We start from the raw sequence: 23,334 nt of genomic DNA on the forward strand, positions 1-23,334 counted from the left end.
ACAGTATTAGTGCGGTGTGTATTGTCAGTGAAAAGCGCTGTAATATGTCTTTGATATTACACATTTGGGCAATTCCACGTTAATGTTACGTTAGTCTGTACTTAACTACGTATTTCACTAAAAAATGCAACATTTTAACTCGGTTTTGGTAGATTTTTACGTGACTAACATAAGGCTACTGTGGAAGTGCCCATTTCGGTTACAACGACACTCGTTTATAACGACACTATTTTTAGGTCCCTTTGATGACGTTATAACCAAGTTCTACTGTAATTAAATTCAAGATGAATATGTAAAATTTTAAATTTAGGCAGAAGCTAGGACAGCTCAGTCAGTATAGCGACGGGCTGTGAGGCCGGCGTTCGATACCCGGCAGAGGCAGGGGAATTTTCTCTTTTTAATAGTGTCCAGACCGTGGTCCATCCAGCCTCCTATCCAACGGCTAGCTGGGGGAAAACGGCCGGGGCATGAAGCCGATAACTCACGCCCATTTTGTGCTGAGGTAAATAATTTCAGTGCCCCATATACCTGCATGAAGTGGTGCTTAATTAATTAGGCACAGGGTACGTAGAGGTCTACATGTGACTTGAATTCGCGTTAGTACAACGTGGCAACGGGACGACTGGAGATAAGTAAGGTACGTTGCATAAGCGACATTATATGAAACCGGTGAAAATGACATTGCTTGTTTTGGGGGTGTTCCCAGATGGGGCTGTTATTACCACTGAAATGGTGTCACATCCCGTACCGCGCGCGCACTAACCACGTAGCTCCACGGCGCAGAATCACTGTGATGCGGTCACACGCGAGACCACGGTCCCGAACCTGAGATAGACGAATCCATTCCAGTATTACTCGTTTATCTGTGTCTAGGTCTAGCAAGTGTTTTTTCACTTCAGGTTCTCTCAGTTAAATTTTGGATGCTTATTTCATCTTTGCCATTCAATATGTAACCCCCCTCACGGCCATTTTCCTTCTATCATTCGATCACCCCTCCCCCTACAAAAGAAACACGCCGATTTGTGTAGAGTACAAATTCTGATCACTCGCGCCTTCTCTTCCGTCTGCACCAAACTTACTTTAATCTCACTAAAATGTCAGTTAAAATTGTTCTTAAAATGTCATTCAAATACATTCTGTGTATGTCTGTACGTTTCGACCTCACAGGGCCATCTTCAGGCAACATATTCTGATGGAACCTACTCCATCGTGCCCACTTACGACAGTGCTCGTTGCGGCAGATCGTCATTGTTCTCAATTTTGTACAAAACTACAATTTGCCTGTGGTTCTGTATGGGTGAAAAACTTGATCTATAACATTATGGGAGAAACACAGATTGCGGGGGTTTGAGAACAGGGTGTTGATGAGAATATTTGGACCGAAGAGTGATGAAGTGACAGGAGGCTGGAGAAAATTGCACAATGAGGAGCTTCATAACTTGTACTCTTCTCCAAGTATAATTAGGATCATGAAGTCTAGGAGGATGAGATGGGCAGGGCATGTAGCACGAATGGGGGAAGAATATGAATGGATATAGGATTTTGATGGCAAAGCCAGAAGGAAAAAGACCACTGGGAAGACAAAGACGTAGGTGGATGGATAATATTAAAATGGATCGTAGAGAAATAGGATTGGATGGTATGAACTGGATAGATCTGGCTCAGGATAGTGACCGGTGGAGGGCTTTCGTGAACACGGTAATGAACCTTCAGGTTCCATCATGTGTTCTGACCTTGAATGTAACAGAACTGTTCTGACACTCGTCGGGAAATGGCGGTTGAATACAGAGCCAACGTCAGATTTCGTTTGAAGTTAGGCAAAACAGCAGGAGAAGCGTACGAAATGATGAAAAGTGTGTACGGTAGTGATTGATTGAGTCGCTGGATCATTTTTCGATAGTATGCTGCATTTCGTGACGGCAGGGAGGACATTGAAGACGCTCCACGTGCATCAAAGGCGAGAACAAGTCGCACTGAAGAAAATGTGAGAAAAGTGATCGGACCGAAATCCTAGCATCAGACAGATGTGTTTCTGCAAGACTCATCGAGGAGCTTTTGGGAATGCCAAAAAGTACTGTACATCAAATTTTGACCGAGGATTTGGGCAAACGGAAGGTCTGTGCGCGGTTTGTACTGCACGCGCTGTCAGGCGATGAAAAACAAGCCATGTTACGGTCGGCCCAAAGTGATACAAAATTTACAAAATCTATTGTTACTGGTGACGAGACATGGTGTTTTCAATATGAGCCTCTCACAAAGCGGCAGAGTGCAGCGTGGTTGAGCCCAAAGAAGCCGAAACCAAATAAAGTGCGCATGCGAAAGAGTCGAGTAAAGACACGGCTAACCGTTTTCTTCGATTCCAAAGGAATCATTCACAAGGAATTTCTGCTAGAAGGTCAAACAGTGAATTCTGATTATTATTTCGGAGTCCTCAGTCGTTTGTGGGCGAGAATTCTTCGAATTCGACCTGAATATCAAGAGCAGGGTTCCTGGTCGCTCCTCCACGACAATGCCCCACCCCACAAATCGAAGATCGTGCACGATTTTTTGGCCAGAAAAGGGATCACAGTCCTTGATCACCCTCCGTATTCGCCAGATTTGGCCCCAGCAGATTTCTGGTTGTTCCCAAAGGTGAAGTTTGCGATGAAAGGAGACCGTCACGACACCTTCCAGGACACCCAAAGGGAATGTACCACAGTTTTAAATGTTATTCCACAAAAGGAGTACAGTGATTGTTTTCGAAAACTTTTCAATCGATTCCAGCTATGTACTGATTGAGAAGGAGACTATTTTGAATAAAAGAGTGACATTTTGAAAATAATTCACGTCTTGTATTTTTAATGCACACAGTCCTAACAGAACCTGGACACACTGTGTATAGTTAAGTATGTTAATATTAATTTACTAAAATGTTGTTAAGCGCTGGGTTATGTGTTCGTTAAATTAACTGGAAGTCGCAATTTATCAGTGCAATGTTCGTAAATACTGTAGCGTGCAGTAACGTTGCTATGCAACGATCGCAAGGAGAAACATGCGTTGTTTGGTAATGGCCGGTAAACATGGAAACGATATCTGGGATATCGCTATGAAACCGCCCATAACATTAATTGTTCGTAGAGGTGTTTTCTTCTGGGTCCGCCCGACTTTAGGGCATAACCGCAGGAGGTGATTTCCTAGGTCTTTGTGATCAAAGACATTCATATAAACATGTGTCCGAGTTTGGACGGTTACGGAGTTATGACCGTTTTAAACTCAGAACAGAAGGTAACGATTACTGACAATAAACGGAACAAAATAATAAACCAGCATAATGCATGATACATTTGAAGTATGAATGTAAAGTTAACTTCTTGAAATTACCTTTAATTTGAATTGATTGGTTGGTGCTTAAAGCTTATTTTCGAAAATGCCACCCCCGGCCGCAACACAGGCTGTCGCTCGGTTGTGAACCGCGCGGGTAGCACGTAGCAGCTTCAGCTGGCTCTTTCTTATGTGGTCAGCGGCGTCCAGAATGCGACCGAGCAAAGCATCTCGCCGTGTACCATACGAACAAGGCCTTCTTCATTGACGCCTTCATTAACACCACGCTCGGCTGCAATACGAACGCCGGGAAGTCTACCGGTATCTCGCAGTGCCTGGTAAACTCCAGCAAACACTCTCCGGTTTGGTATTCTACGATTCGGAAACCGTTGCTGATATTCAGCTACGGCAAGAACTGAGTGGCCGGACATACCAACCCACCACGCCTTAGGTACCTCTCAAGTGTCGAGATAACCAGAGCGCTCTTTCTGTAGCTGGCTAAAAATAGCGACCCGCAAGATGATAGACGCGGTTCACACGAGGGCGTGAACAGAAATGAAAAAAACGGTCATAACTCCGTAACCGTCCAAAATCGGACACATGTTAATATGAACTTTTTTGATAACAAAGACCTAGGAAATCACCTCCTGCAGTTATGCCCTAAAGTCATGAAACAACCTGTATATACCGAGGACCCCAGGCCGGCTGATGGGTTCAGTTGCTGGGTATTCGCCGGTCAGTAACGACGTGAGCGGGGGAAACTGAAGAATCTCCACTGTTAGAAGCCGTTGCTAGGGAACGGCTGTTGGAGATACAGCAGGCTAGGAAAATGCATAGCGTGTAATGATTTGTAAAGCGTGGAGATAAGCGATAGTGCTGAAATTACTTGTACGAGGGGCGTTCAAGTTGTAAGGTTTCCGATTTTTTTTTCTCAGGACTGGGAGCAGATAGACACATGAGGTTTAGTTTAAAATACGTGTGCACTCTTTGTGAATGCGTGACAGAGATGGCAGCACTATACGGCACACAGAACTCTAGTGGTGGCGGCGAGGGTGAGGAGTGTTTTTGATACTTAAAATGGCGACGTTTTCGTTACAAGAACAATTCGTTTTCTCCACTTGCGTGGCGCGACACGCATTGAAATTCATCGCCAGTTGGGTGAGACATGTGGTGATGGTGTCATGAATGTGAAAAACGTGCGTTCATGGGTGTGACAGTTCAAAGAAGGCCGAACGTCGTGTGACAACGAACCAAAACAATCTCGGCCTCACACCAGCCGGTCTGACATAGTCGAGCGAGTTGAGAAAGTTGCATTGGAGGATCGCCTCCAAAGTTGGCATTTCCGTGTGATCTGTGCACACAATCCTGCATGAAGACCTGCGAATGCGGAAAGCGTCCTCCAGGTGGGTGCCACGAACTCTGGGGGACGACCACAAGGCTGCGCGCATGGCAATTTCGCAGGCGATGTTGACACGTGATGAAGGCATGAATGGGACTTTCTTTTCATCAACTGTGACAATGGATGAGACAAGGATGCCGTTTTTCAATTCTGAAACGAAGCGCCAGTCAGCCCAATGGAAGCACACAGACTCACCGCCACCAAAAAAATTCGGGTAAGCGCCAGTGCTGAAAAAATGATGGTGGCCATGGTTTTGGACAGCGATGGCGTAATCCTTACTCACTGCGTTCCAAAGGGCACTACGGTGACAGGTGCATCCTACCAAGATGTTTTGAAGAACAGGCTCCTTCCAGCACTGCGAGAGAAACGGCCGGAAATGGCTGCACGTGTACTCTTTGACCAGGACAATGCACCAGCGCATCGGACGTACGCGACGCAGCAGTTTCTTCGTCAAAACAACCTTGAAGTGGTTCCTCATGCTCCCTACTCACATGACTTGGCTCCTAGCGATTTTTGGCTTTTCCCAAAGATGAAATACACTCTCCGTGGTCGCACATTCACCAGTCGTGTCGCTATTGCATCAGCGATTTTCCAGTGGTCAAAACAGACTCCTACAGAAGCGTTCGCAGCGGCCATGGAATCATGCCGTTGACGTTGTGAAAAATGTCTACGGCTGCAGGGAGATTACGTTGAAAAGTGACAGAAGTTTCACATTTTTTGTATGATTATTGTGTGAGAAAAAAAATCGGAGACCTTAGAACTTGAACGCAAACGTAGTTCGAAGTTGTGCCAATAAATCCAATTCACTAATCCAAACCTCGTCTACAGTCACACCCGTAAATACATGACAAAATGAACTGTTCGTTTCTTTACCGTTTGTAAGCAGAGGTTTGCCTGTGCATCCATATGGATCCATGTGACATCCAAATCTAGCAATTTGAGGGAGACGACTGTATTACTTGCAGCATGAATGAGACAAATCGATTGCTGATGAAATTCATAGCCGTGGCATACTGCAGACATAAAAATGTAATGCAGTGGCACTGGTCACCATTTCTTGACCAATGGAATATAGTCAGTAATTGATGTCCAGCCATGACGAAGTCGATTCGCACAGTTCGGTGTTCAATTTACAAATTATATACCACTGCAGTACAACTTAAAAGTACAGCGTTCATTATACCAAACAATGACGCAAAATTAAAACAGTTTTTAAACAGAAAACGATTTCTGCAACCAAACGTTCTCAGCTTCTTCTTTATTTTAACCGGAAAAAGATGTTTAGTCGCTAATATGCATCATTTTAATGACAAATAATTAACTGACTTCATGAAGCTGAGCCCCTCTTCAGAAGCCGGAAATTGTGGAGCTACTCGAGAACTTCCAAGAATTTTATAGAACCCTAAGTTCCATTATCATATTTACAAGATCCCTCCACTGGTCCCTATCTTGAGTCAGATCAATCCAGTACATATAACCCCATCCTATCTCTCTAAGATTAATTTTAATATTGCACCCACTTACGTCTTGGTCTTTCTAGTGGTCTCTTTTCTTCTGACTTTTCCAGCAATATCCTATATGCATTCCTCTTCTCCCCATTCGTGCTACATGCCCTATCCATCTCATCCTCATTGACTTGATCATTCTAATTATACTTGGAGAAGAGTAAGAGTTGTGAAGCTCCTCATTATGCAGTTTTCTCCAACCTCCCGTCACTTCATCTCTTTTCGGTCCAAATATTCTCCTCAGCATCCCGTTCTCAATCACTCTCAGTCTATGTCCCTCCCTTAATGTCAGAGACCAATTTTCACACCCATACAGAACCACAGGCATAATTTAGAGTGTTGTATACAAGTATTCTTATTTTTATGTGTCTAGACAGCAGACGAGAAGACAAAAGGTTCTTGACTGAATGGTAGCAAGCATTGCCCGAGTTCAGTCTCCTCTTAATTTCCTCCTGAATGAGGTTTAGATTTGTCATAGTCGTTCAATGATAAATAATTACAAGATAATATCAAACCACAAATATTTCCGCTTCATTTAATAATACTAAAGTCTTTCTACTTCGGCAGAAAAATGCAAGATACAAGTTCATTCCTAGTACCTGTAGTTCTGTGGACCACATTGGAACGTCATTTGTAGACTAATAAACTACAGAAGAAATGAAGAAAGTCGTCTTCTGGGTTTAGGCACCGTGTATTCTTCGTTTTGGCCGACGTTTCGGAGGAACGTATCGCCTCCATCTTCAGAGCAGTTGAATGGCTTGGAATGCGGAGAGCATTAGCTGTGGTGAAGGACGTGAAAGGTNAAGAAATGTTCAGGAGTATATTCGCTTGTAGTCCGTAAGTCCTGTCTGAAGTTTTCACATCCCATATCGTCCTCGCCTTTTTCGGCTTTCCGTAACACGACATTCTTCTACTTTGCGGCGCTATTAGAACCCTTGCTCAATCAGCCAGTCGGTGCACCACCCCTTCTCTGTTGTCAGGGACTGTTTATCCAACATTCGCAAGCTTCTGTACTCCTTCCGACATCTGAGGATGCGCCACGCGGTGACATCTAGGATCACCAGGTTTGCTGTCTGCTTTAAAAGCGATACACAATGTTGCAGACGAGATGGTAGCTTCCAATGGCCGCCTAAACCTGGTTTCGTGTTGCTTCCACTGGGCGCGAGCAAGGAGCAGGCTGAAAGTCCAGCTGAGGCCTGCCAACTATTGAACTGTGTGAAACAGAGGGGAGATAGGACATCACCCGTGTTTCAAGTAGATAAACCGTCCCTGCAAGTGCTGCCACCTAGTCGGCGATTCTCTAATCTGCAGGTGCGTTACATCTTGCGCCAGCTCCACGCCACGAAACAGGTGTCAAAACAAATTATTTTGCTGCTAATGACGCAGTATGCCAGCGTTGTTATCAGAACTGTCGGAATATAGGAGAACTATGCAACGTTCTGCTACAAAACTAGGAAAGACCTACAGTTGTATACTAAGCCGCACAACCATAAACCAAAATTTAGTTTTCTTTCGCTTGTTTCTCTTTACGCTGTTCTGCGGGAAGCTGATAACTAACTTCCACTAGCGCCGTGGTCAAGAATGGTGAAGCTATACCGCCACTCCCCCAATACATCTCCACTTACTTGAGACATGTTCCGGAGACGTTCCGAACTGCTGACGTAAAAAATGTTCCGGTGCATAGTTAAGCACTATTCGATGAAGGCGTATAGGAAAGTGGGTGTATAGATCCACGTTTTCCTGACCTCGGCAGTAGCTGGAGGTCAGTGGTCAGCTTCGCGCCCTAGCCGCTTTACCCTCGGGGTAACACCTCTGGTACCCATTGGAAAGGTAGCTGTGAGCCCCACAGCCGGTCTGGACGACGTGGAGATGAACATCTTGACACTACCGGCACTCGAACTCCGACCCCTATGTCGTCCAGCTTGTAGCCAGCCAGTCGCTATACCGACTGCTGATGTACATATATAAATCAATTCAAGCTCGGAACACATTCATCCATCTCTCCGTTCCCTTGTTCTCCCATGAAGAGTTTATAAGGGCAGACAGACAAGCAGAGGTAAGTATACTGAGCTGTGTACTTCCTTGTTCTACCCTGAAGAGTCCTTACGGCGTCAGACTCTCTCTCCTTGTTTGTCATAAGCCCATAAACTGCATGCCTATGCCTATGCATTATTACGTTCATACAAATGCGACAAGAACTTGTGGAGCAAGTTAACTCTAAAGTAACGTACTCAGCCTCCAGACCGAGATATCCTCTAGTGCGCAGGTCAAGAATGGTTTAAATAATTCCATATCCTTCTTGAGGTCATCGGATTTTTCAACTCACCTAATCCTTTCAGCCGCACTATGGCCCTGGGGTCGACTCAGAATCTGACAGAATTGAGTACCAGGAAACTTCATGGGAGAGGGGGGGGGTAAAGGGTGGCCAGCACGCAAGGCTGACAACCTTACCGTCATCTGTGAGCCGATTCTCTAGAAAATGTTGGAGCCTCGAGGTCTCACAACTCTATGGGCCTACATTGCCTGTTAAAGGGATAGCTTTACACTTATTTTAATCCTTAAATAAACATGGTATTTTCTCTTGATGAAACGTGACACAGTTCAGATATTTGGGAACGACGATAGCAAATCAAACCTGATTGAGGAGGAAATTAAGAGGAGACTGAAGTCGGGTAATGCTTGCTACCATTCAGTCCAGAATCTTTTGTCTTCTCGTCTGCTGTCCAAAAACATAAAAGATCAGAATATACAGGTCTATAATTTTTTCTGTTGTTCTGTATGAGTGTGAATCTTGCTATCTGACATTAAGGGAGGTACATAGCCTGAGGGTGTTTGAGAACAGGGTGCTGAGGAGAATATTTTGGACCGAAGAGAGATAAAGTGGTGAGAGGTTGAAGAAAACTGCATAATGAGGAGCTTCATAACTTGTACCATTCTCCAAGTATAATTAGAATGATCAAATCAAGGAGGATGAGGTGGGCAGGTCATGCAGGACGAATGGGTGAGAAGACGAATTATTATAGGATATTGGTGGGATAGCCCGAAAGAAAGAGACCATTAGGAAGACCAAGGCGTAGGTGGGTGGGCAATATTGAAATTGATCTTAGAGAGATAGGATGGGATGATATGGATTGATTGACCTGGCTCAGGGGAGGGACCAGTGTGGGGCTCTTGTGAACGCGGCAATGAACCTTCAGGTTCCATAAAATTCTGGGAAGTTCATGAGTAGGTGCACAATTGGCGGCTTCTCAAGAAGGGCTCAGTTCCATATGCGAGTGAAATTTTTATATACTGCTCAATTCTTATCTCCCTCAGGCACGTTACGTGCTGTGCTGACAGTAGGCTCACAAAGAGTGAAGCCTTCCATTACGTAATGTTATGAAACTTCCTGCATGTTACTTAAGTCACAGCCTCACTCAGTCCGTTCAGCATTCATGCTTTCGAACGGATATATCGCTTCCATCTTCTGGGTGTGAGAGCAAGCGAAGAAAGAAATCAGCAGAAGCAGGTGGCATTTCTTTGTTATCTGCAGGATCTTGATTTTATTCTTACTGACGAAAATTAAACCACAAAGCTGCTTAAGAAACATAAAAACCGTATGCCGAACTGACTGGGTGACGATAAGTTCGTTTGTGTTCATTTAGTCAGCATGTGTTCATTTTTGTTCGGAAGGGACAACAGATAAGTGGATTGGCGTTTGGATGACAAGCCAAGCCAAGAGTGAGTACGAGCATAATTTCGTATAGCGTGACTGCCTCTGTGGTCTAGTCAGAGATTCTGGCTTCAGATCCAGAGGTCCGGGTTCGATTTCCGGCACTACCGGATTTTCTGAGAAGTAGTGGGTCTGGAACGGGGTTCACTCAACATCGTGACGATAACTGAGGAGCTATTTCAAGGAAATAGCGGTTCCGGTCTAGAAAACCGAAATTAACGGCTGTGGGGATCAGTTGCGCTGACAATGCAACACCCTCTATCCGCTAAAGTTGGCACTAACTTCGCCCACAAGCGAAGGTCGTCGGTCGATATAGTTCGCTTGCGGACTAAAGTCACAGAGTTTGTTTGTTTTGTTTGAGGCCTACAGGTGAAAAGCTACTGCTGGGATGAGGCTAGGTGAGAAGGTGATTCGCGAAAAGGGGATATCTTTACAAGATATGAAATAAGGAATATCTGCACAGTAAGAGTATCTAACACACAAAGCAATGCCAATATCACATGTCAATTTAGCCTGTAAAGGTAAAGTTGTCCCTGTGCTTAACTAATTAAGCACAACACTATGAAGGCGTATGGGGGAGTAGATGTATAGATCCATATTTTCTTGACCTAGGCACTAGTTGGAGGTGGGTGGGCCCCACAGCCGGTCTGGACGACTTGAAGAAAAGAAAATTCTTAACCTTACCGGAACTCGAACTCCGACCCCTCTGCTGTCCAGCCCGTAGCCAGCCGCTATCCCGGCTCCCAGTTGGTTATTAGTAATTTTCTGAATTTACTGCATGGCTACTTCGGAAATATATGTAAGAAATAATTTAAAAATGGATTTTTCTTTCGGGATCTGAAGACGCATTTCCGTGAAGTTCGCGTCCGTGTGTCAGAAACGCAATTCTTCGAACTACGCACTACCGTTCCGCTCCGAGAGTGTTATTGGCGGGCAAATTCTTGCAGAGTGGAAATGATTTACGTCGCAAACAGGCCAATCTGTTCGCTCAATTCGATGGAAGTCAGTGAAGGGTAACAAATTCCTTCGCCCTGTCACAGTCGCTTGTCTTCCTGTTACTTAGGAACAGCCGAAACAAAAACAAAACAAGACAAGTATAAGCAGGCACTGCCGTACATCACGAGATGTTACCGTAGAAACTGCGGTTTTTCTTGTCTGGATGGATTAGATCATGTTCACTTTTACGCTTCATTAGGGGCTTTCTGAACAGTTAAGGTATAAAATGCTTGTTCAAGTATAAAACAAAACATGAGGCCCCCACGAGCAGGCGTTTCCAATACCTCCACCGTATCCCTGAAAGCCGCAGGAGGGGACAAAAACGGAACCCAGTGCCTGGGGGTATAATTGGGCCACCTTGTTCCTGGGGCTATAAATACGGGGACCTGTTCCCCAGGTTGAGGGAGTCTCGAATCTGAGACAGTAAAATATGGATATGAGTCCCGCGGGACTCGAACCAGAGAATGTCTGCGCTGGTGAGGCCCCGCAGCAATTGTAAACGACAGACCCGTCCTCTAGTCAGAGAGGGCGCCTCATATAAAGAAACCCGCAGCTGTCTTAAAGTAACAAAATCTGGACTTAGGCCCTAGATGGATGCTTGACACCAAGAAGGACTGACAAACTAACCGTCGGTCGTAACATAACTGCGACTTTGACTCTGAAAACAAAACATTCGGGTCATGGAAACTCCGACTACGGTGTGGAGCTGCTTAATCATAACTTGATCCACGTTTATACGTGCCTGTTTCGTCACCAATGAAATATTTCTTCAAGAAAAACTATACGGACATCCCTCTGTAGTAGTAAACTGAAGCTTACATGTCACTACAGCCACAATTGCCGGTATAAAAAGAGGCAGAAAGCAGTGTGTTGCTCATTTCTAAGGAGTACCAGCAGCATGGGTAGGTCAAGGGAGCTCAGTGACTTCGAACGTGGACTAGATATTGGTTGCCACATCAGTAAGATGTCGGTCAGGGACATTGCAACCCTTCTCACGTTGCTCCAAGTCGACGGTTAGTGCGAAGGCACAACTGCAACGAAACAACGATGGGGTAGGCCACGTTTAATGACCGACAGGAACCGTCAAGCGTTGAAGAAGGTGGATCGTGAAACTCGCCAGACATCGAGTGAAACAATCACCCGTGAGTTCCGCAGTGCTACCAATTGTCCAGCCAGCACCATGACTGTGCATCGAGAGTTAAGAGGAATGGGGATCCATTGGTGAGCAGCTGCACATAAACCAAATATTTCGTCTGTGAATGCTAAGCACCGCGTAAAGTGGTGTCAAGAGCGACGCCACTGGGCAGTGGACAACTGGAAACGTGTGATTTGGGGCTATGAATCATGTTATACCTTGTGGCGGTCCGATGGGGGGTGGGCGAATATCTGGAGAACGATATCTGCAAGCAAGTGTAGCGTCAACAGTGAAATTTGGAGGTGGTGACATTACGGTGTGAGGCTGTTTTTCATGGAGTGGACTTGGCTTTCTCGCAATACTGCACGGAAATCTAAACGCGGAAGGATACAAGGACATTCTGATCCTTTGTGCCCTGTCTACGGTAGAAGACCAGTTTAGTGATGACGACTGCCTGTATGAGCACGACAGTGTTCCCTGCAATAAAGAAAGGTATGTGGGGGAAAGGTTTGTGGACAATGAGGTTCCAGAAATTGACTCCCCAGCCCAGAGTCCTGACCTGAATCCCACAGAACACCTGTGGGATGAATTAGAACGCGGACTTCGCTCCAGACCCCAACGCCCGGCAACACTAACTGCCCTGGCTACAGCTCTGCAGGAAGAATGGTCTGCCATTCTGCTGGAGACTATCAGAAAGTCTGTTGGCAGAGACAGAGATGTAATGCCCAGGACTGGGAAGTGTGTCACAGGGTCCGGATACTTTTGATCAGAGAGCGTATGCAAAACGCAGACCAATTTAAGAGCATAAAGTGAGTATTTCGGATCATGTCTATAGGAGAACATGAACCCAGGGTTTATGGGTTTTTATGCCGCCACACAATGCGTTGATCCATCTACAAATAAAAAGAGATTGGATTGAATGTATTGTGGCGTATGGACCGGTTGCTAGGCAGTAGACGAATAAACAAATGGACGTTTCTGAGAAACGGCTCGCAATGGAAACGGGGGTGATTTCTATGTGGTCCGTGCCGAGGAGTTAAAAAGAAGAAAATTGGGGCAATCCAGTTCAGTTGTCAGATGGAAGTCAGCCTGTGCAATTGGGGCAATGCAGTTCAGTTGTCAGATGGAAGTCAGCCTGGTGTTTGTTAGTTGAGGATTGGCAGTTCAGTTGAGCTCTGCAAGGAAGGCTGAGATAAGATGGCGCTGTAGGTGAGTTGACAGTTGACTTGCGGGATATTCGCCGGACAGTAACGAGGTGAGCGCGGGAAGTTGAAGAATCTGTACTGCGAGAAGATGTTGCTAGGGAACGACTTTTAAAGACACAGCAGGCTGGAAAAGGCTTAGCGGGTGCTGTAGTGATTTGTAAAGTGTGGAGATCAGTGATAGCGCTATAATTACTTGTAGTTACGAGTTGTGTCAATAAATCCAGTCCATACCCCGTCTATAGTCACACACATAAATCGTGACAATACCAATAGATCTATAGGCTTATTATGTTAAACACTACATGTTTTGGTCGTGGTTAACCATCCTCAGGTGTGTATATGTTTATTCATAAATATATTGCGCTGTATTGCTGAATATGTAATGAAAATTGATCCATTTTGCTCATACGGTTAAAAGTTTTTTCAAATAATGCATTATGAGCATAGAAGTTATTAAAAGAACTTTTAAGTACATGACCAAAATGGATGCATTTTTATTATTACACATTCATCAATATGGCGCAATATACTTATGACTATATAGGTACATACCTGAGGAGGGTCAACTACGACCGAAACATGTAGTTTTTAATATAATAAACAGATAAACCTATCCGTGTAACAGGCCGTGAAGGCCCATAGGTTTGAGACAAGTCAAGGCTCTTACATTTTCTCTAGACAATCGGCTCACTCATTATTTTTCCCCCTCCTTTACTGACAATCAGACTGTACAATCTGTAAGTCAACGTGCTGATTGGTGTAGAATTTAGTAACTGTCTATTGTACACTCTTCATGGCTTGTGTAGAATAAACATCCAGTGAAGTTTTCCTCAGTTCGTTATCTCTGATGGCCAACTTTTGAGGCTTCGATTTTGGTGAGGTTGTAGTAGTGGTTGAAGAAGTGGGTTGGAGTGATTTTCTAGTTTGTTGAAGTAATTGGTGCTGTTTTCTCGGATGACTTCCCTTTACATAAGGAGTTTTTAGATCTGTATGTAGGGTGCGGTTGGATACAGACCCTGGCGCGTTCGTGATGGATCGGAGTATTTTGGACTGGGCACGCTGTATAATGGCGATGTTGGATTTGCTAGCGCAGCCCCAGAGTTCTATGCCACATGTCCATATGGGCTTGATGACTGCTTTGTAGATTAGTAACTTGTTTTAAATGGAGAGGTGGGATTTTCTTCCTATGAGCCAGTTGAGTTCTTTGGTTTTTTGGTCCATCTGTTTTCTTTTCTTGATTATGTGTTGTCTCCAGTTTAGTTTCTTGTCAAAGGTTAATCCTAGGTATTTGACCTGTTCTTTTGGTTATATGTTGATGTGATTTATTTGCACTGTGGGGCGAGTGCCTTTTCGGAGGGTGAAAGTTGTTTGTGTGGACTTTGATCCGTTTACCTTGAGTTTCCATTTGCTTAGCCATGCTTCTATGAGGATTAGATGATCTTGTCGATGAGAGGAGGCTGTGGTTGGATTGCCATGGGTAGCGAAGATAGCAGTGTCATCTGCAAAAGTTCCTATTGTCGTTCCTTTTGTTGTGGGTAGATCATGTGTGTAGAGAGTGTATAACAGTGGGCTTAGTAAGCTTGCTTGGGGCACCCCAGAGCGGATTGGTAGGCGGTTGGATATTTCCTCATTTATTTTGACATCGAAAAATCTTTCACTTANCTTCCCTTTACATAAGGAGTTTTTAGATCTGTATGTAGGGTGCGGTTGGATACAGACCCTGGCGCGTTCGTGATGGATCGGAGTATTTTGGACTGGGCACGCTGTATAATGGCGATGTTGGATTTGCTAGCGCAGCCCCAGAGTTCTATGCCACATGTCCATATGGGCTTGATGACTGCTTTGTAGATTAGTAACTTGTTTTAAATGGAGAGGTGGGATTTTCTTCCTATGAGCCAGTTGAGTTCTTTGGTTTTTTGGTCCATCTGTTTTCTTTTCTTGATTATGTGTTGTCTCCAGTTTAGTTTCTTGTCAAAGGTTAATCCTAGGTATTTGACCTGTTCTTTTGGTTATATGTTGATGTGATTTATTTGCACTGTGGGGCGAGTGCCTTTTCGGAGGGTGAAAGTTGTTTGTGTGGACTTTGATCCGTTTACCTTGAGTTTCCATTTGCTTAGCCATGCTTCTATGAGGATTAGATGATCTTGTCGATGAGAGGAGGCTGTGGTTGGATTGCCATGGGTAGCGAAGATAGCAGTGTCATCTGCAAAAGTTCCTATTGTCGTTCCTTTTGTTGTGGGTAGATCATGTGTGTAGAGAGTGTATAACAGTGGGCTTAGTAAGCTTGCTTGGGGCACCCCAGAGCGGATTGGTAGGCGGTTGGATATTTCCTCATTTATTTTGACATCGAAAAATCTTTCACTTAAATATGACTTGAGTAGACTGTAATATGTCGGGAAGGTTCTTTTTATTTTGTAAAGTAAGCCAGGATGCCAGACTTTGTCAAAAGCCTGGGCTATATCTAGACATGCTGCTGTGCAGTACTGTTTGTTATTTAGCGCGTTTGTTATGGTATTTGCTATGCGATGGCTTTGTTGGACGGTTGAGTGAGCTCGTCGAAAGCCAAACTGAAGGTTTGGTATCCATGTTTGTGGGTTTGATTCTTGGTTTATTTTGTTGAGTATTAGATTTTCGAGGACTTTTGCAATTGTGGGTAGGAGGCATATTGGTCGGTAGGATGTGACGTCAGTTGGATTTTTGCCTGGTTTCAAGATCGTTATGATTTGGGTGCTTTTGAGCGGACGAGGCCAACAGTCCAGTCTAAGTATGGCGTTGACTATGTATAGAAGTTTTATTTGGCCTTTCCTTGGTAACTGTTTTAGTATTACGGCTGTGATGTTATCATGGCGCGGTGCCTTTTTTGGCTTTAGAGTGTTTATTGCTTCTTGCATTTCCTTTAGGATAAAGGGCTTTGTTTGTTGATGTCTTTGTATGAGTTCATTCACAAGTGAGTTTACTTCTCGTACTTGATTGTTGTTGTGTGGAGTGAATACTTCATGTAGATGATGTGCAAATAGGTCTGCTTTTTCTTTGTCGCTTCTTGCCCGGTTTCCTGAGAGTGATGTGAATTTGTGTATTGGTGGTGATGCTAATATGGGCTTTCTTTTGTTCCTTATTGGTTTCAGATGGAACTGTCTTGTCTTGTGAGGCTTGCGATGTAGTTCTCGAATGATTCGTTCTTTAGTTCTTGCAATTGCGCTTTTAGCTTATTGCTGATTCTGTTGCATTTTGCTCTGTTTTCCAGAGTGTGAGGCCTCTGCCAGGTTGATCTGGCCCTTCCCTTTCCGCTATTAATTTTTATTCTTCACGGTATGTTATTTGTAGGGCTCTTTGGATCATTTACGGGGGTTGCTGTTTTGGCGGCTTCTTGTAGTAGGGTGATGAAATTTTTGCATTCGTTTTCTATGTTGGTTGGTTCTTTCAGCTTAATTTTAAGTTTTGTGCTCTCTTCTATTATTTTCCTGAAGAGATCCCAGTTTGCTTTGGAGTTGTGAAGTCTGGGCTTGGATTTCCTTAGCATAACTGGTGTGCTTATTGCTGCAATGATCGGAGTGTGGTCCGATCTTAGGCCAAGATTTGCAGTTGCGTTTGTGTAGTTAGGAGAGATGCCGTTTGCTATGAAGAAGTCTAGTAAGTCAGGAATTTTATTTCCATCGGTGGGCCAGTATGTTGGTGTTCCAGTTGATATGATGGAGTAATTGTTATTTTGGACTGTCTTGTGTAGTTCTCTGCCTTTTGTTGTTATGAGTCTTGAGCCCCAAGATTTGTGCTTGCTGTTGTAGTCTCCTCCAGCTATAAATCTTGTACCCAGGGTTTAGAAGAATGACTCGAAGTGGTCTCTCTTGAGATTGTAGCGGGGAGGACAGGAGACCGCGGTAATGGTGAGAGCATAAGGAAATGTTTTGACTTTGATGGATGTGGCTTGTATGTGATGTTTTCCGTATTTTGGTAGTTCATAATGTTTGATTTTTTCTTTGATTAGGATTGCAGTGCCTCCGTGGGCTGTGTCCTCGAGGTGGTTTGTGTGGTAAAGCTTGTATTTGGGGATATTGAAGTGGGTTTCGCTGATTAGCAGGATGTCGATTGAGTTTATGTTAGAAATATTTTTATATCTTCTTGATGATTTGGAAGTCCACTGGCGTTCCACTGGGCTATTCTTAGGAATTTGGCCATTTATTTTGTTTTGTTGACGAGTGTTGTTAGCATGTTTAGTACCATAGTATTTTGTTGTAATAATTGTTGAATTAAATTTTTTAATTAGTCTAGGAATTTTGCTAGTATGTTAGTTGATTCTTCTGTTTGGGTTAAATTTCGCTTTGTGATTTCTGCGTAGCTTCTGGGTTGGGTTATTTCTAGAGGTTATATATTTCTCGTGTAGGATCCATTTGTGTAGACTGCTGGAGTGGAGGGTCTTTGGGAAAAGCTTCTGCTGGTACCTTTGGTTAGCTTACGAAAGTGTTCACATCCTCTGTAGTTTGCGGGGAGGTTTCCCCCGCATAGTGCGCATCTGACCGGTGTTTCCCTTCTCTTCTTGCAGTCTGTCGTGTAGTTTGGGCCGCCACATTAACGCATACGTATGGCCGTACTGTTGACATCTCGTACATTGGATTATATTTGTTTTGTTTGAATGGGGAGGTTCTGTTTTTACCATTCTATTTTGGAGTCCTGTTATTTCATAGATCTTTTTGTTGTTTGGGGCTGTTTCTAGGTCTACAAAGAATAGGTTCAGTGGCTCTTTAGTAGCTTTATGATGTACGTTGACTATATTTCTGACTCTTTGTCCTAGTTCAGCTAGTTCTTGTTTTATGTCTTCTATTTTTGTTGAGTGATGACGGTATCTTATTACTATTCTATATGCTCGTTCCTCTTTCAGTTGGTAAGTGTGGCGATACATCTTTTGTTCGTTGAATTCTCCGATCATTTTGTTTGTAGGTTTCTGGAGTTTCGCAGTTTATTTTGACAATGCTGTTTGCTAGACTTTTGGTGAAGTATTGCTCTTGTTCGGCTATTTTTTGGATTCGTTTTATCATTTCGGAGTAATTTTGTACCCCATGAACGAATATTGGCGGCGGTTTAGGGATTTTTGGTGTTATGATGATTTCATTGCTTGGGGTTCCTGCTTGTTGAGATAGTGGGTCGTATCGGTTGTTGGTTTCTATGTTATTTGTGGTGATCTTTTCTTGATTTGTGTTTTTTTCTTTGTGCTTCGGAGTGTTTGCCATTTGTTATTGTTAGTTTTTTGCGTTTCTTCTTCCTCTTCTTCGCTGGATGAGGTCATTTTCTGTATGTGTTGACCTCTGTCTTCGTTGTTTATGTAATTCATGTTGGGTGGTTGCATTTGTTGTACTGGTGTTATGTAGTACTTGGGGGCACTTGCTACTGTGTGTGTTGGTAGGTTCATGGTTGGCCAATGTCTGTTGGGTGGGTTATAGAAAACATCGTTCTCTTATTGTTGCGTGCGCGTTCCTTTACGCGGGAACGTATCTACAGAGTCGTTGCTCAGAAACGGCCGTTTGTTTATTCGTCTATTGCATAGCAACAGCTGTACTCGTTTGCTTTGAACTCTTTTCTAGCAACGGGTCTGTAAGCCACAATTGTAACAGGGATTAGAAGGTAACACTTAAACTGCAGGAGAAATAAGGTTAACCTACCGGCTTTGGTGACATGCTTCATTCATGTAATCGCCACTGTGTCACATTCATTCATCAGTCTCTCTGCAGTCCTTTGTTGGGCCCAGGCAGCTACTTTTCAGTTTCGTAATTCTATACAAAGCCGGTAGGACTCCTTGGAGCCGCTACCTACACACATAACAGCACAAACACGGAATAAAAGTGAAGGGACCCGTGTCCTGAGTGGGATTCGAACCCACGACCCCAGTGTTCGTGAGGTAAAAGACAGTTCACGCCCTACACAGCGCGACCACTGCGCTCGGCACCGTCGTCAAAGCTGGTCCTAAAGCTCTGTTGATAGAGCAGGATGTGAAAGTCTGTGACGACGGAGCATTTGTACAAGTATTATGTTAATGGTCATTATCCATCGTCTTGTCTTTGTCTAAAACATCGTCCTGTTTATTTTTCAAAACACGTTTCGGAGACTGGATTCTGTCTCTGTCTTCAGGTAAAGCCTACTCAACTTGGGCCAATCGATAGAGCTAGTCCCTCTCTCCGGAGATAGGGCCCAATTGAGTAGGTTTTACCTGAAGACGGAGACAGAACCCAGTTTCCGAAACGTTACTTTGTAATATAAACAGAATGGTGTTTTTAGATAAAGCCAGGAAGCTGGATAATGTCCAGAAACATAATATTTGTAATGTTAATAAAGTTATATACTTTTATGCGTAATTATGGAACACAGTCATAATTTAGTGGCGTACAAGGAAACTGGGCAGTCTTGTCTTCCAGCCTATCTTCACGCATCCCCGTGGCTAACACGGAGGATCTGTTTAACAACGATTTAAGTTTCACATCACAGGAAGCAACGACCCACTTGTAACAAAACACAAAGAAAACAAAAGTGTGTAGGCATTAGAACCCATCTTATCGGAAATTTCTGCATATTTAGAATAAGTACGAAGCGCGGCCTTCGGTTACCCCTGCCAATTCTCATTCCACAAACTGCCACACATTTGTTAATCATCCATCCACCGGCGCCGTACAGTCTCGATACCGACAGCTTCGTTAAACAGCCAACTTAAAACACCTGACTGTTTATTTTCTCATAGGGGTTAATTTCCCAGATCAATTAATTATTAGTGGGCGACCATGGAGGCTTGTTCTCTTTGTGTCAGGATCGGTGTATAAGGTTGCGTAAGACTAAAAAAGATTTAAAACTGTCAGTCTACGCAAAATTAAGATTTGACAGAAAGTTTTCACAATACGACTTCACTGCCCTTAATCCTCCTTGTATATTCTTGCAAGTGGGTTGTTACAACCCTATATCGAGGGGTGTACTTACCGTGAATGTACGCGGGATCTTGCTGGCCTTGGGGCGGTGGATGCGAATGATGGTGAGGGGGTGGCTGCGGGTGCTGGGGCGGCGGTCCGTAAGCAGCGGCGGACGGTGGAGGCGGCGCGGAGAAGGCGCTACTGCATCCATGTCGACGGCCAAGAGGTGAAATTGGTGGATGCACTGACACACCCCCAGGATTTACGGGTCCCCCTCGGTGAGGGGGCTGCTGCTGGGGCGGCACATTACACGGCGGTGGGTGTGCGTGTGGATGTCCGTGCGCGTGGTGGTGGTGATGTGCAGGTGGCGGACCTCCCACTACTGCCGAACCAGGGGGTTGCATGTTCGACAGCGCTCCGAGTGGAGTGTATGATTTCATCGGTGGTGCTAATGGTGGTTCTGCTGGGTGGTGCTGTGACGGGGGCTGAGTACAGACAATGGCGCAATACAGTACATGTTCAGCACGATACATGATTATTACAATTATTGTTGCTGGACATTAACCATCGTCCTGTTTTTACTTAAAACACGTTTCGGAGGCTGGATTGTGTCTCCGTCTCGGAGACAGGGACTAGCTCTATCGACTGCGTCCAAATGAGTAGGTTGCACCTAAAGACGGAGACAGAATGAAGTCTCCGAAACGTTGCGTGTTTTAAATAAAAGCAGGACGAAGGATAATGTCCCGAAACACAATAATTGTACTAATATGCCATCATCACAAACGTTTATATGATATATGATCATATTTCTAAACATGCTACCCTAATGTCCATACATAAACCTTGTAACACACTGCAACATAAGGGAAAGAAAACGAAAGAAAGTGAAAAATTAAGGGAAATTTTATATTATAAAAAAATATATGTTAGCAGCACTAAAAAATGTTGGGCCACATGACCAAATGTATCGAAAGGCAGGGCAACTGCGTACAGCAATAACAGCGTTATATGTGATTTGACGAGCTCATGGCGATGACTACGAAAATTTATTCTTGGATGACTCCGTTTACACGTCACGTCACAGTAAACCGTCAACTGTTGCATTATAATTTTGCCAGAACAAACGAATGCGTATGTTTACATGGGACTGGCTTCCTACAGCCCAGGACCTGCATAAACTACACGAACATGAGAAAGGTTACCTAACTCCACAACGAGGTTCCAACTGTGACAACGAAACACAGGAACGAGTAAGGGCGACTGCAATAAATGTTAATTTCGTAATAATATTAAAATGTACTTGGACCATCTGAAGTGAAACTGCCCTATTAGTGAGCATACATGTGCGTGTGTAATACTGCAGTCTGCAGCCGCCTGCTCACGCTGGTTCCTCGCTCGTGGATTTTTCTACCCTGAAGATGGAAGTGATACATTCTTCCGAAATGTCGGTTCACAAGATCTACACGGCGCCACATCCCAGAAGACGTCATTCTTCGAAGTTTATAAAGATTATACACGCTAATTCGGAACCGGGATAGCTCAGTATAATGACTTGGACAGGGCTGGACGACAGAGAAAACGGTATTCGATTTCCGGCAGATATGACGCATTTTTCTCCCCTATCTCCCCGGGAGTAAAGCGGTAGGGACGTGAAGCTGACCACTTAGCTCTATCTAGTGCCGAGGTTGAAATGGTTTTCAAAGAAAATGGGGTGAAAGTGTGAAGCGGAATCAACTGGCTCAGGATAATGTCTCCAGGTGTAAGTTCATGTAAATGAGCTAATGCGTACATCTGACTTTGCGTTTCACTTCCTGCCGTCTATGTGCCTTATCTTTATTGCACTGTCACGTGTAAGGGGTGTGCGTGACTTACAGGCGGGTTTCGGATTGCATGATTGCATTTACTGACACCTTATACACTTAACTTGTAATTACAAGTAAAACAACGCTATCGCTGATCTACACACTTTACAAATCACTAGGACACGCTACATCTTCTCTGTCTTCATTAGTCGCATCCTCGCAACGGATATATAACTGCCTCACTTTCACTGCAATACACTATGAAATTGTCTTTGCACAGCCTAATTCCTTTCTTGTTATTTCTTCACAATTATTCTGCCAACTGCTCACTCCGGAAATTCTCCAGTTCTAATTCCAGTCAGAGTCAAAGTCAGAATTTACGACTGGGGCTTTAACGCCAATCAGTTCGTCTTGGCAACAAGCCCCTTCACACTCACGACTAGGAGTTCTTAACTGAACGCTTGCGGTCATAGTCCTCATGTAACATCCTCTCTGACGACAGGATGGGCCTGCCGTTTACAATTGCTGCTGGGCCTCAATAGCGCAGTCAGTTCTCAGATCCGAGTCCCGCGGGATTCATGATCATATTTTACTGTCTCAGATTCGAGACTCCCCCAACCTTAAGGGCTAGATCCCCGTATTTATATCCCCCAGAAACAGGGTGGTCCGGTTATACACCAGCTACTTGAGATTCTCGTTATATAGACTCAGGGCGGATCCACAGAAAACACCGTCTCTCAACAGTAGTTCCATTGTCGGACGGTGTCGCGGAAACGTGTTTACCGAGCAGTTGTCTAGCAATGGACTTCTCCTCTGACTTCACCCATCTGGCTTTCGGGTGTCATGTCACAGTATATATGGCGATATAGAACAAAGAGAACACGATGACTGACTACTAACTGACGCGGCGCACAGACGGCAAAAAGTGGAAGGCAAAGTCAATCTACTCAGTGAAACAGGATGATGCAATTTAATATTAATAATACGGTAATGTATATTCAGAACCCACTGCAAGAAGCAGCTACGAGAATTTCAGCTCCTGAAAAGTTCTGCTTAATGGAGTAAGTGAGTTGAGATTCCGACTCAGTGCTTAAATAATAGATTATCTCTGATTCCCTGCCATATTTGCTTTCTAATTAATTACACGGTTTCCTAATTCACGCTTCAATTCATGGTTTGGGTACAACTGGCCGAAAATAACTAAAATTCTTAAACAAAAGGAATACATGTAAGATTTGAGGTTTTCACGGCGATGACAATGAAGAGAGTCGTCTTCTGGGTTTAGGCACCGTGTATTCTTCGTTTCGGCCGACGTTTCAGAGGAACGTAGCGCCTCCATCTTCAGAGCAGTTGAATGGCTTGGAATGCGGAGAGCAGTAGCTGTNCAGCTACTGCT

At 44.2% G+C, this 23,334-nt stretch overlaps 1 protein-coding gene across 3 annotated transcripts in view; it reads right to left on the reverse strand.

Annotated features, from left to right (window-relative positions):
- LOC111872450 overlaps positions 1 to 23,334 on the reverse strand; it is a 735,500-nt gene that overhangs the window by 528,010 nt on the left and 184,156 nt on the right. For all 3 annotated transcript variants that reach the window (XM_023866385.2, XM_023866386.2, XM_023866384.2), the window contains exon 4: positions 20,207 to 20,621. In XM_023866385.2, coding sequence (XP_023722153.1) covers positions 20,207 to 20,621 — 415 coding nt within the window. The remainder of the gene's footprint in view (positions 1 to 20,206; positions 20,622 to 23,334) is intronic.

The sequence above is a fragment of the Cryptotermes secundus genome, unplaced genomic scaffold, assembly GCF_002891405.2.
Source record: "Cryptotermes secundus unplaced genomic scaffold, Csec_1.0 scaffold322, whole genome shotgun sequence".
NCBI classification, from domain to species: Eukaryota; Metazoa; Arthropoda; class Insecta; order Blattodea; family Kalotermitidae; genus Cryptotermes; species Cryptotermes secundus.